Source organism: Lonchura striata, chromosome 1 (genome assembly GCF_050655825.1).
Source record: "Lonchura striata isolate lonStrDom1 chromosome 1, ASM5065582v1, whole genome shotgun sequence".
NCBI lineage: Eukaryota > Metazoa > Chordata > Aves > Passeriformes > Estrildidae > Lonchura > Lonchura striata.
The window spans coordinates 78,534,336-78,553,228 of record NC_140703.1 but is presented as its reverse complement, the minus strand read 5'-3'; the positions used below and the strand labels follow the sequence as shown (position 1 = coordinate 78,553,228).

Below are 18,893 nucleotides of genomic sequence, written 5' to 3'. Positions count from 1 at the left end.
GCTCCTGCCTCAGGATGAAACTGGTCTCACACTGCAGAATTGGGTTTCAGTACTGCCATTGGACTGTTACTGGTAAAACACAATATTTTCCTGCTAACACTGTCCACACTAAGCTTAAATACCTTCTTCTCCAAGTCATTGCAAAAGTAAAAGACTAGGGCATGTGCTATTGAGACAACTTGCAATTGTTTAATGCTTTATCCCAAAACAAACTGAATAAAAATCAAAAGGAAGTAATTATAAGAGCCCTCTGAGCAGCAGCTTAAGGGAAAAGACAGAAACACAGAGTTATCCAAAAATGCATCTTTTCAATCTCCTGGCTTTTCAGGTAGGAGGAAAAGACAGTTATTTTTCTTATTTGTTTCTCTGTACTGCTAGGAAAAGAGGGAACAATAAAAGAAAGAATTTAGGATAGATTAAACTGGTCAATTCTCATAGCTCTTGCTAAAAGACTCTGAACTTCGACCGGGCAGACAAGCGCAAGAGCTGATTCAAGTCTGCAATGTGCTGAACACACTGAGCAGAGAGGAGCACTACTCCAACCAGCTCATTCTGTATGCACAGCAAGCAAGTACAAATGCAAAGGGGATGTGGGCCACACAAGAAAAACATAAAGGCAAAAGAGCTGGCAAGATAGAAAGGACAGCAGTGTGGGAGAGTGAGCAACATCAGGCTGCCAAGAAGGTAAATCAGAAATGTAGAATGTGACCTGAATAATACAAGAAGTAGTAGGTATCCTTACAGGAAAAAAAAGATTAAAAAGTGATAGTGAAAAATAAATCTTTCACATTCTCCATGTTCTTTTAAGCTCTTCTGCTATCCATATATACAGTACAATGGGTAAATCCTTTAGGTATATATATAAATTTACCTCCTGAAAGGATACACAACTTGCAATTTGGCTTAAAATATCCATGCAACTCCAACAACTCTCTTGCTAATGCAGACTTCCCAATTCACCCTTTTTTGTATTTTGTTTGGGTTTATGTTTAATATTTTCATTGACACTGCCTGATAATATTTGGGAATACAAGTAGAGCATGAAACAAGAATGATAAAACTTCCAGCATCCTCACTACTCTCCTAATCAAAGCCACAGCTCTGTGTGGCCACACTTAAGCTTCCCAGTCAACCTGTGAGTCAGATGCAGTCCATCAGTTTTCCTATTACTCTACTGCAAGGCCCAGCAGCCATTTAGATGGCTGGTACTGACCCATATCACAGTGGGATTCTTTATCCCATTGTCAGGTATCTGGCAATTTAATCAAAATGGAAAGAGGTATAGCCTGATAAAAAGTAATCTGCACAAGTCAGAGGCAGTGCTGCAAAATTCAACATACATTTAGGTGGTTCTGGAGAGCAAAACAAAGACTTTGCTGAAGAAGGAAACATGTTTAGGAAAAGTAATTTCAGTTACTCCTTTCATTTAGGCAACTAAATTCTCAGTTTGGAGGAAATAATTCCAATGGGTGTTTTCAGGCTTTAAAAGCCTGACAAAAAGGCATGACCGCTTTAACATAACTGAGCTGAAGCTTGTGACACAAGTCTGTCTTAAACCTTTACTTAATGTAAGTAAAGTGTTAAACATTAAAAAATAAAGATGCACACAGGAACTAATTATTTGAGATCACATCTTCTGAATCTTTTCTGCTTGGCACTGTAAAGCCTTTATAATGCACTTTAAATAAATGCAAAGTTCTTTGCCTATGTATTTGCTGTTTTTTTTTTCTGGATTCTGTAGTTGCCTACAGAAGCTTTGAAACTTGAACAATAAAATCTTATTGTATATAAGATACACTACATAAAATGTAATATAATAAAATATAAAATATAATAATATATGATAAAATATTTTTGTATATAATATATTGAGAGTTCAATCCAATAATTCAGGAGATAAAAGGCAAAACAGTTATGTTCTTTCATTACAAACTCTGGGAAGTTACTTCATGTTAATACATGAGAAAGTTTTACACTATCACTTAACTGTGAACAGTTTAATAACATTAGCACTGTAGATGGAAGTTAGAGCTCTGAAGAACACCATCTGCAATATGAATATGGAAACTATAAAAATGTTAGCTTTATGGATAAAAATAATTTGAAGAAATGGTTGACTCAACATACCCTGAAATAGAAAAAAATTTAAGACAAATATGTGACTGCCTCTTACTTACTGAACTGCTACTCAGGTTCTAATTTACCTACTAAAGTTCTAATTTACCTACTAAAGTTCTAATTTAATAAGAAAAAATGTATCCACCCAGTCACCAGAGAAACATACCATCCCATCCTTACAAGAAACGTACAAAGAAACATATTTTTTATAATACATGTACAATGCCAACTTTCCACTGGATGTCACAGAAGCATCACAGCCCATTTAAAAAGTTATTGCTGTAGTAAATTGTTTCTTCCAACAAATTAATGCAATGTCCACTGTGAAAAAAAAATTGTCGCATATATATTTCATTTATTTAATAAATTCAGCTTCTGAGCCTGTTCCAGGAATTCTCAAATGGAGGAACAAGGAACAGTTAAAATACTTACTTCAACACCTTTTCATGTTGCAGCATCTTCTCCGCTGTAATCTTTCTTCACAATTTCCATAAATAAAAACCAAACTGTACACTTAGCTTCAAGAAGGATTCAAGGAACTACAGGCTGGTGAGTCTCATCTCCAACACTGGAAAGGTGATTGAGCAAACTCTCTGGGAGCAGTGGATGCTGTTTGCATTGACACCAGCAAGGACTTTGCCATGGTCTCCCACTGTGTTATTTGAGGCATGCTGGGGAGACATGGGTACTATATAAAATCCAACTGGTGGCTGATAACTTGCAGTGTCACTCAAGAACTGGCAGTGATGCCAATGGTGTTTAAAACTTCCTATTAATGACCTGGATGGTAGGACAGAGACTACCAGGTCAGAGTCTACCAGTCAGCAGGTTCAGGGGTAACCCCACGCTGGAGAACTGTGTTGATGGGAAACTCATGAAGATCCACCATGGTAAGTGATTTACTGTAAGAGTGGTAGGACTGAGAAGCTCAGTGGACTACCTCTGAAAGTTTTCGTGGCCAGATTGGACAGGGCTTTGAACAACCTGCTCTAGTGGAAGGTGTCCCTGACCATGGCAAGCAGATTGGAGCCAGATGATCTCTGATATCCCTTCCAACCCAAACCACTTTATGATTCCATGATTCTATGTAAAAGAAAAAACTCACTCCTGTGGTGAAGTAACACCACAAAGACAGGCTGGGCATGCAATACAGCTCTGCAGTAGATCTCGGGCTCGTGGTGGACACAGTTGAATAACAGCCACCAAAATGTACCCTTGGAAAGTGAAGCAGGCTAACCAAGTATCAAACTCTGCTGGCAGGAGCAACTAAGCAGGCTGGGGCAAGTGACTTCCCCTCATGCCACCTGTCAGCACTGGTAAGACAGCACCTGGATTGAGGTGTCTGATTTTGAGCTCACCAATAAAAGGTAGACCTTGGTACATTGGGAGCTGTCAGCAGAGAGCCACCAAGATGATGAAGGGGCTGGGACACAACACACATAAAGAGTTGCCAAGTGAGGCTTTTTCTGTCTGGGAACAAGGCAGCAACCAGACCTCATTACTCTATTCAATTTTCATTTGGGAGTAAATTGAAAAGTCACAACTTGACTCTTTTTAGATGCACACAGCAGTAAGACAGGAAGAAACCAACACAGTTTGGAAAATGGAACATTTCTGGAATATTTCTGCTAGCTGAAGAAAAAAGCTCTTTTTTCCATGAGGGTGGCCAAACACTGCAAGAAGTTGCTCAGAGATCCTGTGGCACCACCATCCCTGGAGTTACTCAAAGTTTCTGGGCATAGCCTAAAACAACCCGTACTAGTTAGACTAATTTTAAGCAGGGTTTTGAGCTACATGACTGACAGTGGTCCCTTCCTACACAATTCTATAATAAATCCAAATGACTTGTAGTAGAAAACAATATAAAATATTTCATTAAGTTACTCTTCTCCTCAAAACCTTGTTAATTCAGCAACAGAAATGACCTAGCTTTAGCCTGACAGAGGTGTTTCTGGCATGAAAACAAAGGTTTTGCAGTTATAGAAGTTATTCACCACTTACATTGGGAACTTCTTGGAAAATAATGGTCCTACTCCTATCACTAAAAATTAAAGTATAGTTAAAGGATGAAAACAACATCTGACAAATCTGTTAGGGATTTACACTGCTGGAGCTGAAGAAGCTTAATTTACTATTTGGTGCTCCTATTACAACACTTATTTAAAAATAAACTACCCATGTAAAACAGGAGCTCATATTACCTAATACTTGAAATTTTTCATTACCTCTGTATCTTTCACTTCCAGCAAGCTTGAAAGGAACATATGGAGAGCTTTAAATCCTAAACCATTTGTATTGGAAAAAAACCAAATTTTCAGATTGCATCATTTTGATCCTTCCTTGACCTTGCAAGACTGCAGTTATTTCTGCTCCCTGCTGTCTCCTGCTCTCTTCCAGACTTCACTGTCATTTAAGGCTCACACTGCTTCTCCTCTTTCTTCTCTTCCTTGGAGGAGCTCCTCAAGCAAACAGCATCAGTTGCTATTCCTCCTATCACCACATTCTCAGACAACGCCTGTGTGCAAAGATACGTGAAAATAAAGTAAAAAACTGCAAGTAGACACTTTTAAGTATGCAAATACACAAACACTGAGATACAAATGTATTTGCACTTAAACAAAAGTCAGCTTACAAATCAAATGGAAATCTGTAAGTCAGCAAGTTCTTTACATTGATATAATTATAATATTGATGAGAAATTTAAAAAATTGTATTTTTTTATTAGTGCTTCTTTAAGTGCTTTATTTCACTGACCTCATTTTCAATTTAATTTATTTGCAGAAAGTAAGTGGTCTCAGAGATGCCAGCTCTTCCACACATCCCCTGAAGGGACCATTTGCCTCCAGTATCAAAGAGCATCATGTGGCAAGACTTCTCACCAACATCAAGTTGCTTCACAGAACAGGAAATATACTCTCGAGTCAATTAGGAATATCATTGTTTGTTCTGTTCTTTGGAAACTGAAGTTGCATCTGCTCATTGCTTTCCCCATCCCAACATTATTCTTCATATGGCATTCAAAGTTCATCCACTATTATGCCAGTATGTTTGTAATTTCCATTGAGTTTTTAAACACTCAGAGCCACAGTCCACCCTGCATGACCCTGTCACTTTCACAACTGACATATAACTGTATTGGTGTATTAGTACATAGAACTAATAGCTCTAATAGCACTTTCTAACAAATTACCAATTAATAAAGAAAAAAAAGGAGGCTTAAGACATTAAGTTTAAACACTGTTTTTTCTAAAATGACTTTAAGCTGTGGGCCACACCCCAAATCTTTTTAGAAGTACACCTAAGTGTAAGCTTCACGACAGAATCAAAATCCTAATAGGTCCTATCATTACAAGAAGCCATTTTATACCTTTTCAGTCAAGACATATTGAGATCTCAAGCATTGATCCTGTAAGAGACCATAAGTAATTCAAGAGTTACTGATTTTGCTACTCTAGCAATTTCTCTGAAAGAAGATGTATGCCATCTCAAACAAAATCCCAAAATACTTCTGTTAAGTTTTTCCCCTTAAAATAGTGGTTGTTTCGGGGCTGAGTAACTGTAACCTAGTGGCTGTCCAAAAGAGACTCTTAATTCATGCAATTAACCTCCTACACAGTGTTTAAAACCTTGCTCAGCAATAATAGAGCTTTAAAGGAACTGAAAGTTACCTTCTGAAGCAACTGGGAACATTACAACATCATAGAAAATTGGGTTATAAATACTTCCAGAGAATAGGCAGCCAGTTGAATGCAATACTAAAAATATGAAAGAATACAAATTTCCCCTTGCTCTAATTGGATCTCATTCTGCACAAACAGCAGCAGAGGCTTTACATTATATATAAGCTCAATTCACTGCCCTAGCTTCACCAAAATCTGGGAGGTTTTTAAGTAGGTAAGAGCTTTACTCAACTTCTAAGTAATCAAGAGCTTTACTCTTGCTTACTTAGAAGTTAAGACATTGAAAACTGTCAACACACCTAAAGGGAGAAAACATTCAATTCAACCAGATTTTTACGCTTTCCATTCAGCTTCTTTGTGATCACCAGAGCTGAGCTGGCAGAGATTTTTTTCTTCTCCACAAAGATTTTTCAAAAAAAACCTCCATAAGCAAGCTTACAATTTTATTTCTATTTTTGCCAATGGCTGGGTCTACAGATCTGATCTCTATCCATGTAATGGGGTTCCACAGCAACTTTTCCCGTTCACAAAGTAACCTTCCCCATTCTGCCTCAAACCAATATGTACCCTAATGCTCTCTAAGGATTTAAGCAATCCCTTCTCAAGAGGATGCTAAATTAGGTAGCTGATTAATAGAAATCTAAACAGCATTGTAACATGAGAAAGTCAAAACAGCTGCTATGTCTTACAACACTGTACAGCCCTAGGGGATGCTCCTGACACTTCCACTCTTTTCTTCTCCCACAGGACTTCTCTGCCTGGCTCCTGCACACAAAAAGAGAATAGCTGCTGCGTTGTAAAGAAAACCATATTAGACAGCCTACTTTCCAGAGAGAAATAGCAGAAAAAGGCAAATTTGCCTGGATAAATAACTAAATTCTCTTCCAGACAACTAGAACTGCATTTCAGGTGATCATTTTCATAGCATGCACCTTACTGGTTCAAAACTTACTCTGTTCCAGTTATCCATAAATTACAATGATGGATGAATAAGAACTAACTGTTCCCATTTGAAATAGTGCTGACCACTCTTTCATCATTTCTGGCAATTAACAGTAAACATGATTTCTACTCATTTTTTGTAGGCAACCTGCTGAGATTTATAGCAGTATCTTCAAAAGTCTGAAGTCAAGACTTGTCTTTGGGTGAAAGATTTTTCAGGGTTGTGACAACCTTGATGCAGAAAAGTTCTGGTACATCAATCATTTGTCTGCTATTCTGACAGGGGAAAACTCACAGGTGACACATACAGGACAAAAGTAGTTAAGGATAGTTGCTAGCTGTTGCCACAAGTTCTAGACAAGTTGTCTGTAAACAAATAGAAGAAAAATACAGCATTACTATCTCAACAATCTGGATCAAAACAGTCTAATTTTTCTCTAAAATACAGCAATTGACTTAAAATAGGAACATTAGGAAAAAAATGATTAAAAAAAAAAAAAGGGACAACTTTAGGCAAAATCTCCAATTACTCCCATAAGCCAAAAAAAAAAAACAGTCTAGGAAAAGAATTATGATGTGGCAAGGGCAGAACTCCCTGGAAAGTAATTCTGAGAGTTAACAAACAAAAGATTTATTATTAAGGGATTTCATTCTATTCAATGTTTGCATCAACAACTTGGATGCTGCAAACAAAACCATTTTTACTAAATGTGCCAATGATGAAAAGCTAGGAAGGAAAAAAACTTAAATCAGTTTTGCAAATGAAAGAAATTGACAGAAGGGGAACAAAATCCACAAGGGATGAGCACAAAGCTCCTACAAAAAGACAATGGAAAATATAATAGTCTATAATAAAATGAATCATGTCTAAATCCCAAGTTGACAGTCAATGTCAGGCAACTGCAAAATGGCAAATATCAGTGGAGTTTGCAACTGGAAGCACAACTTTCAGAATAAGCTAAGTAATCTTTTCTGGTCCATTTTGTACTACACTTAAGAGACAAAATATTGCACTCCCACTGAAACACTACTTTTCAAGAAAACAACTGACACAAATCCAAAGAGTAGGCCATTCTTTGTGTTCTTCCAATAAAGACAGAGTGAATTGGATTTGGTTACTATTTAAGCAGGGAAGCTTGAAAGAGGGCTTCCTAAGAAGCAAAGTACCCAGAAGGCTACTGCAGAGAAAACGAGATCGATTTGTTCTCAGGTTCTCAAAAGACAGGAGATGCAATGGGCTTAAAATTGAAGTTAACAAGATTCACACTAGGCACTTGGGGAAGACAACACCACTTTTCAATTTTAAGGACAATGAAACCCTTGAGCAGATTACACTGGAGACAGGTAAGGAAGTAAAAAACCCACAGTCACTAGCAGGAGCACAGGAAATTGTTTGGCCTTTCTTGTTCCTTACATTTATTTAAAAAAACTATACAGAATTTACTGGCTCCAGCACTCATTTCTGTAGAAGATACTAAGGTACAATTAAGAATTTGCTTTTTTTTAGTTTAAATTTTTGTGACTTTTTATTCTCTTCTCTCCACTACCTTCAGCATAGTCCTATTTTTTAATTAACACTCTTACATTTTTGTGATGATCAGTTACCATGCCCGCAAAGATCAGAGTCTGTCTTATTTTTTATTTTATCTAGAACTTCAAAAACACACAATAGTCAAATAAAGGAATGCAAAAGAAGGAAAAGGAATTCTACTAATATTTTCTATGCAACTTTTCCCATTTCAGGACTCATGGTTTTACTGCTGAATTACACCTCCATAGAAAAATGTAACATATGGTAAGTCAAAAAGGACAAGGAAATAAAGAGTATAATGGAGGTGAATTAATGAAAATCAATAGTTTTGGAGACTAAACTGTATTAACAATAAAACTTACAGGGTTTACACAACTTGACTGATTTCACTGTTTCATATTAGAAAATTAGACAAAACTTTCTATAGAGTGTTCTTTCAAGTGTGTAGTTTAAAATATTGCCTTCCTAGTTTAATCAAACTTCAAATAAACAATAATGAATAATTATTAATTATACTGCAGGCATTATCAGCAAGGGATAAGAAGTGCCTTGATCAGGAGCACTCAGGTTGTCTCAACCCTTCCTCCATAGAGCAGAGAGGCAAAGCAAGCCCTACCTCACACCCCAAGGAGTACCTGGTAACCTAACAGAGGCAGACAATCGGTTTGGACAATTTCTCTGCAATATTAGATGTGGAACTCTTCTTCTCTAGTTTTAGACACAAAGTCTCAATTCACTACTCTAGTCTTTCCCTTGTTATCAGTGAATGGAAGAACTGGCCCTCCAGAAGACAATTCAGCAGGTCTCAGACATGTCTGAGACCATTAAAAGGGCTGCCTGTGTTATTCTATTTCTCCCCACTGTCTGCAGAGGCAACCTAATGTCACTCAGACTTGACACCAACTCTTCCCTGGCATAACAGGTTAGACATCTCACAACATTTCTCTTCCCATTCTTTCCTCAAGCAGTGTTGGCTAAGATTCCACAGTGTCAGCTTCTTGGCACCTATGAAGGAAAGCCAGGTTCCAGGGGTGGAGCTGAACACAAGCATCACCAATTTCAACGGTTTCCACAGAGGGTGATGTAAGCACATAAAAGACTGTTTCTTTAAAAATAAATGTTTTCATTTAAAAAAAAAAGCACTATCCAGATAGTATCTTTTGTAAAGGTGAAAGCTACACATTAGTATGGAAAACTAATAGCTTGCCTCCGTAGACACTTAAAACAGGTATTTTAGCAGAAAATATCACATCCTGAAAACGAAAACATATGCAAATGTTTGAAGAAATTATGTCTACAGTTCTTGTCTTGGTTTGGTTGTTTTTAAAAGTAACGTCATTCAAAAGAATTACTTTGTTTTCTAACAAAAGAGACAGTTCAACAACTTCACAGTAGCATTTAATGTTACCAACTTTTCATACTTAAGCTGGGACAAGACACACCATACCATTAAGTCCCACAGAGGCAAAAGTCCATGCTGGCACTTGGGCTTAAAGAAGTTCAGATTTCTGGAGCACAACATCAGTTTTTGCCCCATGTTCTGTCTTGGAACCTGAGACTTCAAAACTCCAACATTAGGAAGAGGAAAGTCTAAGACAAATTCTCTTCAAAACCCTAACGTGATTTAAACACGCTGTTAATGAAAGAAAAACACTGAGGAGAGGTTGTGCTCCACAGGTCTTCCAGGACCTTTACCATGACCATCCACTCCTTATCAGTTAGCCCCTTCCCCTATGAATTCTAATTATAGTTTCTTCATTAAATCTTCTCAAGATTTGTGTTTCAAGGCAGGACTTAATCTAGCTTACACTCTTTTTAGCCCTCTAAGAAACAAATTTTCACTATCGTACACTAAAAATCCTTTATTGCCTCCATGTAGTAGAAGACAGACTGCATATATAGGGATCTGAAAGAACAGGTTATATTAACATCTGCTAGTGAAGAAACAAACAAAAAATCTGAAATTCACAGAACACCTTCGCTGCATCAAATATATGGCACAGGAGATCAAACACCTTGGTAGCAGATCTGTAAAAGTTTGTCCTTCTAGCCTCAAAGAAAATCCATTGTCAGGTATTTAATCAATTTCCTGACACCACAGCTGGAAGGCAGAAAAGTTGAGCTATTCAAGGAAGTCTAGTGTTTCAAATACACGCAGAAGTTTTAAAGTCTAAAATACTTAAAAATATTAAAAGTATGCTTTACATTAGACTCGTATGCTCGTTTCTTGCCTATTTTAGGTATTCAGTCTCCTCAATTCTCCATTCAGACATTAAAAAAATACTTAGATGTATGCCTCTAATAGTACAGCAAAGTAGCTTGGGCTTGATTCCAATTTCACCAGGAGCAAAGACATTCACAGCAGAGATAATCCATACTTCAGGGTTATTTGATTGCTTTCAGAGTTCCTTGAGAAGCAGAAGTCAAGCTACATGGTTATAATGACAAAACAAAGGGAAAAATGTAAAGGTGTCTCCTAGCACAGGTTATAACACAAGAATGAACGAGTATTAGAACAATGCAATAAATTATTCACAGCGCTTTCCTCATTTATGTAAAGACAAATCAAGAAGTACAATCTTACATTAGCTAAATAATCCACTAGTTAAACAAAATCAGTAACCAAAAAAATCAGAAAACAGTATTCACCTGTAATAGTAAAGTATCACTACATGTCTTTTTTCAGTAAAATTACTATGAACTGAATAACCACTACGACTGGCTGTGTAGTTCAACTTGAAGTTTGAAATTTACCTAATACAAGAATGTTTTTCTGTAATAGTACTGAAGCCACTACTCTAATTTTATTGCCCATTTGTAATCTTTGCAACTGAATTTAGCACTCAACTGTTTACCCACTAATATTCTTCATGAGAGAGAAAAAGTGGATTTCACTGGCAGACTATGTATTTTCAGACATTTTTACAAGTATTACTCTTACTCCTCTCCTCCCTTTTACATTGCAAGTTTTTTGAATACTCCTTAAAGCTCTACAGCTACCACCAAATTATTTTGTCCTTGAAGACATTCATAGCATTTCTCTTCCATCAGCAAATACATACACTTCATATTCAGCTAAAGGGAATTAATACAATTTTATGAAAAAAAAAATTTAACAGTATTTTGCAAGTACAGCCCAAGTCCAAAACCATCTACAATAAATTCAAATTATCCTGATTGCAGTCTTTCCAAATGCAACTAGATTTGCTGCATGGGAGGGCCTTTAATGTTCACATCAAATAACCTTCAAATTGTTCAACAACAACAATAATCAACACTATTGTCTTGATGAATAAACCCTGTGAAAATGCGCCCATGAATGTCACGGAGTATACATGTTAAGTGACAAGATACAAACCACAATGTGGAATTGATTCTACTTAAAATTTAAAGTTTGTGGACTCATGAAATCAAGAGGGATACTGAAATGAAAAAACATAAGGTAGCTGTCAAACTACATAACTTTTAAAAAAGGTATTCTTCCTATATATCCCTTAATATTTTACAGAGTTGAAGTTACAAGTATTAAAGTGCAGAGGTTTAAGTGTGAATTCAACTCACAACTACTTAATACACATGTCCAAAATCAATCAAACAAATAGAGACAGATTCTAATGCTAGCTTGAATAAAATGACTGAAGGGTGAATAAATCAGAACAAAGACTAAAACTTAATGCATGACCAAGAGGTATCTCTTATCAAGAGAGATTGCCCATCTGACCATTCCATGTATAGAACAGGGAAGACCTTTCACAAGACCAAACAAAACCACACTACAACATGCAGAGAGGAGCATGCACACAGAATTCCCTTTTCCACTGTCATCAGGTCACCAAAGGGACATTCACAGTGCGATTTTTGCCAGCACCATGTCCCCTGCACAGAGCCTGCCACGCATGGTCTCCCGACTTTGAGCGGGCACGGAGAGCGAGCGGCCAGGACAGCACGGGAAGCACAGACCCTGCCTATGTGCCAACGCGAAACACGGGTGAAAGAGAGTTTAAGGGCTGCTGGATACTTCGAACTCCGCTAGTCACAACATTCCGCAGCTGCAACGATCCATCAGATTCTGCAGAGGCACTCTTCTGGCTGCAGAAAAGCGTAGTGATTTGTTAAAGGCAAGTTTCTGAAGGACAAACAGGAGAAACTTGCGGGAGCACGAGCGGAGTTTCTCTCGCGCTAACAAAGGCAGCTGCGCGCGCGCTGCATGGAATCGGCACGAATTTGACAAAGCGAAAAAGCATCACCGGTAACACACCGGGAAGGCAAGAGCCCACAGCAGAACCTCCCCCGGAACACCAGCCTTGCCCTGCCGTTTGTTTCTAATTGAGGACGGCAGCGGACAATTCCCGCCCAGGGGCCGGGGAGCGGGACCTGCTGCCAGGGCGCGGGGGAAGGCAGGCTGTGATTCGGAGCATCTGGAAAGCAGGCACTGACCTGAGGGTGCGGTTGCCGGCGCAGCCGCGGCGCTCCATGGCGGCGGGCACGCAGCTGGTGAGCTCGGTCCAGTCGGCGTGCAGCCCGCAGCTCCAGCCGGTGGAGAAGCGGGAGAAGAGCCAGGTGTCCTTGTCGCCGCCCGGACGGTGGCAGGCGCACTTCTTCTGCCCGGCCCGGCAGTAGCAGGGCTGCTCCAGGTGGATGTTGCGCACCAGGTGCCTCCCGAAGGTGGTGCCGCCCGTCTTCTGGATGTGGAGGAAGACGATCACGTCGCGGCCCCTCATGTCGAACCGCACCCGCCGGCACAACTCCCCCCGGGCGAACGGGAACTTGGCCGCCAGCCGCGGCATCGCCGCCGCCTCCTCCTCCTCCTCCCGCTCCTCCGGGCCCCCCTCGCGGCGGGCGGCGGAGGCCGGCGGGCGGCGGGGGCAGGCGGCGCCGGGGCAGGCGGGCGACACGTACTGGTAGACGATGAGCAGGAAGAGCAGCGCCAGCAGCGGCGGCAGCAGCCACCTGTTGAAGCGCTCGTCCATGGCGGTGCGCGAGGGCAACGCGGGGCGGGATCAGGCGCTGCCGGCCGCTGCCGGGGCGGCCGCCCAGCTCGGAGCCCGCAGCCGAGGGGCGCACGGCTCCCTTCCCGACGGCATGGTCCTGGCAGGCGGGCGACCGCGGCTCGCTCCGCTCAGCCCAGCGCGCCGTGCCGCTCTCCGCCCGAGGCGGCCATCCCGCGCCCGCCGCTGAGGCTGGGGCTGGGCGCCGAGCGCCGTGCCGGACCGCGCTGCCCGGCGCCGGCCGCGCAGCTCCACTCCCGAGCCCGCTCCGCCGCTACTCCAGCCCAAACACAGCGCCCGGCTCCCGGCGGGGCGCGCCCCGCCCCCGCCCGCCGGCCAATCGCGGCCGGGCCGGCCGCCCAGCCAGCCAATGGGCGGGCCCAGCACGCCGGCCCTGCCGCCAATGGGAGCGCGCGGCGGCACGGCGGGGGCGGGGGGAGCCGCCCCGCGCTCCCCTCCAGGTACCGGACCGGGACCGGCCGCGCGCGGGGCGGGGGCGGGAGGCGGCAGCAGCCAATCAGAGGATGGGGCGGGGCGGCGGGCAGCCAATGGGACGGGCCGGGGAGCAGCCAGGTGAGCGGCGCTCCGCTGAGTTCCTCATTTCCCCTCGCCTTCCCGTCGGGAGCGGGTGTCTGGCGCTGTTCGCGCTGTCACGCCTGTCATTGTAGCCCCAAGTGCTTCACACAAAGAGGTCGGACAGCGCCGAGCACCCCACGGATGAACTAGCGGGAGCTGGTGCGCGGCGTTACTGGTTCTTGAAAGCACCAAGTTCCAAACCATGAACCCCCTCTGAAAAACACTTTTACTCCATGAGGCAATAACAGCGGTTCCCCAGCAGCGCAGCGGCTCCATTAAAATGCCAAAGGTTACTTTTCAATCCCTTTCATGTATTTACAACAATCGTATCCTGAAACTCTGTAGTTTTCCCTACTGAAAATTACCCCTTTTTAAACAGACATTCAAATATTTAGCCCGTAGATCACACTCAGCTGAATTTAAAAAAAAAACAACAACACTGTTTTGGCTGAAGTGTGCTCCCCAATGTTAAAACTCTGTTACAAACACTTCATATCCAAAACCAAGCCTCATAGGGCTCCCGGATTACAATATATTAATATGCAAAGCATTTTGTCTTAGAACTGATTGCACATCTTGCTTATTTAATTACAGAATGCCTTTATTTACTGAGGGATTAATTAGATATCTGACAGTGCTAAAGCAACTTTTTTGCTCAACTCTAAAGACAGCTTCACCTCTGCAAGGCTGGTAACAGAAAAGCAGCGCCTTCCCATGGGACCACTTAACTTAAGAACTTATAAAAATAGACAAATGTATTTTAAACTGAAGATTTTTATACAGAAACTAAAAGTACTTGGATTTTTGGGGGTAGAATATCTGCTCCCATTAAAGCTTGCCAGAAATCATAAAAATTACCAGAAAATGGTCTAAACAGAAGGAGCTCAAACCATAAATGTTGTGAGGTGTCCACAAGAACAGCAGCCTACACCACCCACCTCCAAATGTCTACCACACATGCACGTACACTCCCAGCATCCCGTAGTAGTGGTAATACACCAGTAAAAGTCTGACAGCTGAAAATTTTGGTCTTGCAAAAAATGAAAAGAGATGATGCACTTCTACCTTCAGTGAAATTTTTTAAGGAGAACTTCATGGGCTGCTTGGTGAAATTCACCCCTGTACAGCCATGCACCATGCTGCTGGAAGTTCTTTCATCCTTTGGAAGAAGAGTTCAGAGTCTGGTGTCAAATAAACCTATTTAGTCTTCTGCCTCTAATGACAAGAGATGTACACTCATTGACTCTTAATCAATTAGAAAGCAGCATTTTCACCTTGAAAAATCACCGTGTTCTTCACCAACATGAGCAGCAGAGCACCCATCTGCTTTTCTGCTTTGGCCACCACCATGCTCACCTGCTTTCAGACTCCCTGTGCCTCCAAAGTGTGGACTTAGTGAGTTTGTATTTTAACCTTTTTCTTTTACTAGGTGACACAAAGCCTATCCTAGAGAAATTTAAATATTTATATGTGTAAGGTACAGAAGCTTTTAGTTCTCATTTCAGCCTATTCACTTCTTAACAAGAAATATGGCTAAAGTAATGTGAAATAGAAGTGCTGCTAAAGGATTTAGACTCAAGTATCTCTTCTGATGCTTTTAACTTGATGCAGAAATACCATAATTTAAGATTTTCTCATTAAATACCTGATTAACACTGTAAATACAGTTAACACTGTACCTTCATCTCCATGAAAAGGAGCTCAAAACTAAAGTTGCTAAACAGAGAAACCCTCAAATTAATTTTAAATTTCAGTAGAATTTTAAATTCTTATTTATTTAAACTCACTCAAAACAGTTACTAATTCATGAAGACTGGTAAAAAAATTAATGGAATAGATGTACAAGAGAAGTAAAAATATAATGATATTTAGCTGAAAAACATGACTTTTATAAGGTAGCCCTTTTTCTGAAGCTAGAAGAAGTTACTTGCTGTGCCTCATGAACTGATGGGTTTATGCAGCTTTCAAAGGCAGGTTTATACTTATTAATTGGAAAGCTCTTAATGATGGTCTGTGGACCACACTTTATGTAGAGTCACAAACCATGGCACAACCAACAACATAAAGTTTTCATTTGGTAGTATTTGATGTTCTCTTTATAGAGGCCCACGTTTCTGTGCAAGTCCCTGTGGGATTAAGTTCTAATAAAATCATTTAGCTTCTTTGCAAGTCCGTGGCTGTAACTCCTTAGCATCAATGAAGCAATGAAAAGGGTCATTTTGAAAACAGTAGTGTTTTCATTGATTTAATGGGATCATGACTGGATTCAAAATGAAGCCCTAAAAGTTGCAAACACTGCTCAATCACAACATTTTCCCTTTCAAATATAACTCATCTATAAATCTCCAATGAAATTTTAACTACAGGGAAAATCCAAAGTCAGTTAAAAGCTAATTTTGAGATAATCTTGCAAAATTAATGTAGTTTTTGTGGATTTCACAATAAAATACTTACATGTAAGACTTAGGATTATCTTATTTTTTTCATAATTCTCTAAGAGCCTATGCTGACAGCAGATATCTCAGAGTTCACCCACCAAGCATTCAAATAAAATAATACTGGAATGACCTGTTCCTTGTGACAATTTTAGCCAAATCTACAGTCATTTCTACCAGAAAGAGGCCAACATGTAAAAGTGTTGCACAGAAAAATATTTCAGTTCCAACACAGTATGTCCCTTGTCCTTGCCAATTTCCAGGTAATGCTCAACACATTTTTGAAGTTGCTAAAAATAAAAATTGGCATACTTACAATATATTTTAAAGGATAACACAGTACTTGCTAGTCTGAAGCAATGGGCATGTGAAACAGTGTCAGTGCCAACATCAAAGTTTATACAAAATGCATGAGTAAGCAAGTGGTATTTTATGAAGCAAAGGTACAAAAACATTATTTCATTTAGCAATTACATGTCTGAAAAGGTTAAGATCTAATAGATCTGTTAATATAAAATTAAAGTGACACCTACCTCACACTTGTTTCTTTAAATTATTTATCAGTGCTTGACCTGAGCTGTTTCAATACTTGTAGCCAGTTGAGACTTCCAATAAACCCATTTTTCATCATGCAGCAAGTCCCAGGTGTTTCCCTTGTCATGAGGATAGAAATTGTTAAATTAATAAATGAACACTAACTTCAGTAATTTGTCTGGGATTAATTTGTTTCAATGGTTAAAGTGTAAACTTTCCTTATTTTTTGTCAGATTAAATTCTAGTATGTGCACTTATCAAACCTTTATTTCAATGGCATATGGAGTGTCTTATTCTTCCTTGTAAAATGATCTATGCATCATACTGCCAGCAGTTATAAAGTTGTAATTCAGCATAAGGCTTGTTACTTTACACTTCTGCTTGCCATTCTTTTTCTGGATGTAATAATCTTATTATACCTAAGACCACCTTTAATTTCTTTTACTCAGAATGCAACCACTACAGAAACAATGTTTTCAGCCAATGTCTCATAAGTGCCAGTCCATATGCAGGAGCTTCTGCAAGTCATTCCTTACAACAAATTACTGCATGTTTTCCTCATGAGAGAAAAGATCAGCTATATTATGCTTTATTATCCTATATTGCTATATTGCATCTATTATGCCTAATTATTAGTAGTCATAATTCCACCTCTATAAGATGCTGACCTTGGACAGCTAGAACATCATAAATTGTTTCCAACATTCTAGTGTTTTTCTTTTGTTTGTTTGTTTGTTTACAACCATATAACTCCTCATAGAACTAATACAATACCTTTCAATACCTTTATTTAAGTTACAATAGTTGTGAAGGTAGTTTCCCAATAACAGAACATATCTGAAAACTTTGAGCTACATTTTTTAGATAATGCCAAAACAAGATATTTAAAGGCAGATTCCCTTTCTACAAGGTAAATTTGGTCATCTTTTGCTCTTTCGCTCCTGGGCATTGCAACAGGGATATCTAGCAGAATAAAGAATGACCAAATGTTCTAACTATGCTTGTTCATGTGCCAACCAGCACTCTCTCAAACAACTCCTGGATATAATTTGGAAGTCAACCATTCCAGAAAGAATTTCCAACCAGCACTCAGTGACCAAGATTATAGCTTCAGTGTAGGTCAGACCGTGTCATGCTATACTGTCAGTACCCAAGACGGTTTCTGAATATGTTTAATTTACTAATGGAGACAACACTGCTGAGCATTTGCAGGTTTCAATTTAAGCCAGAAAAATTTGTGTTCACCCTCTCGTATTTTGTAACTGTGGCATAACCAAGTTGCACTTACAAAACTCAGCTTGAAGTTACAGTGTGTTAACTAGCAAAGAAAATCTCTGACATGTAAGGCTGTATATGGGCTTACTAGAGTCCACTGCCCAGACAATGGAGAGGCACTCAGGGAGCCTTGCTGCTATTCAGCTATAATCCCAACTGAAACAAAGATAGGCTGAGAAAATTAGCTAAAGGGCCTCTGGCTGCTGTGGCCATTCAAAAGATGAGTGTGGCTTCATGACATAGCCAGGTAGAGTTGGTGAGTGGGAAGATACTTTGAGTGAAGTGATAAATATTCCAGTTATGGAAAGATGCAATATCAAATGGCAAGCAGACAAAGGGAGAAAACAAAGCGTATTAAATGCAGGGTGGTTTTCTGTAATCCCAAATCCTAAACAGAGGGCGCTTGTGTGTGCTATCTACAGTCAGAATCTGCAATATGAAGACTGCATGAGGAAAGCATTTCACAGGACACAGGAAATTGTTGTCTCATTTCTGCCCTGTGAATAGAAAAACTTAAGTGTACTCACACATATTCCTTCCAGCCCTCAGCTTTCTGAATCCTGAAATGTTTATTATGCAATCTCTAGAGTTTAGAGGAGCTTTTAGGTACTTATTATAGATAAAAGGCATGTCACCTGCACCACATCCACATTTATTTTTCCACATTTGGGTCCAAATAGAGATGCTGCAGACTCAGCCACTCTGATAACCATGTGAAAGATATCACTACTGCATTTTCATATGGTGTTTTGGTTTTCCTAGTAAAGAACAGTCTAGCAGCAAGTCATAAACTCCCATGTTTAAAGATCAGGGT

The 18,893-nt window shown here is 40.0% G+C and overlaps 1 protein-coding gene across 2 annotated transcripts in view; it reads right to left on the bottom strand.

Annotated features, from left to right (window-relative positions):
- Positions 1-13,529, bottom strand: part of HS6ST3 (heparan sulfate 6-O-sulfotransferase 3) — a 279,799-nt gene extending 266,270 nt beyond the window's left edge. For both annotated transcript variants that reach the window (XR_014955948.1, XM_021530300.4), the window contains exon 1: positions 12,709-13,529. Coding sequence is in view for 1 of the 2 variants with exons in the window: in XM_021530300.4 (XP_021385975.1) it covers positions 12,709-13,241 (533 nt within the window). In the remaining variant the exon portion in view is untranslated. The remainder of the gene's footprint in view (positions 1-12,708) is intronic.
- Positions 13,530-18,893: the final 5,364 nt, after the last annotated feature.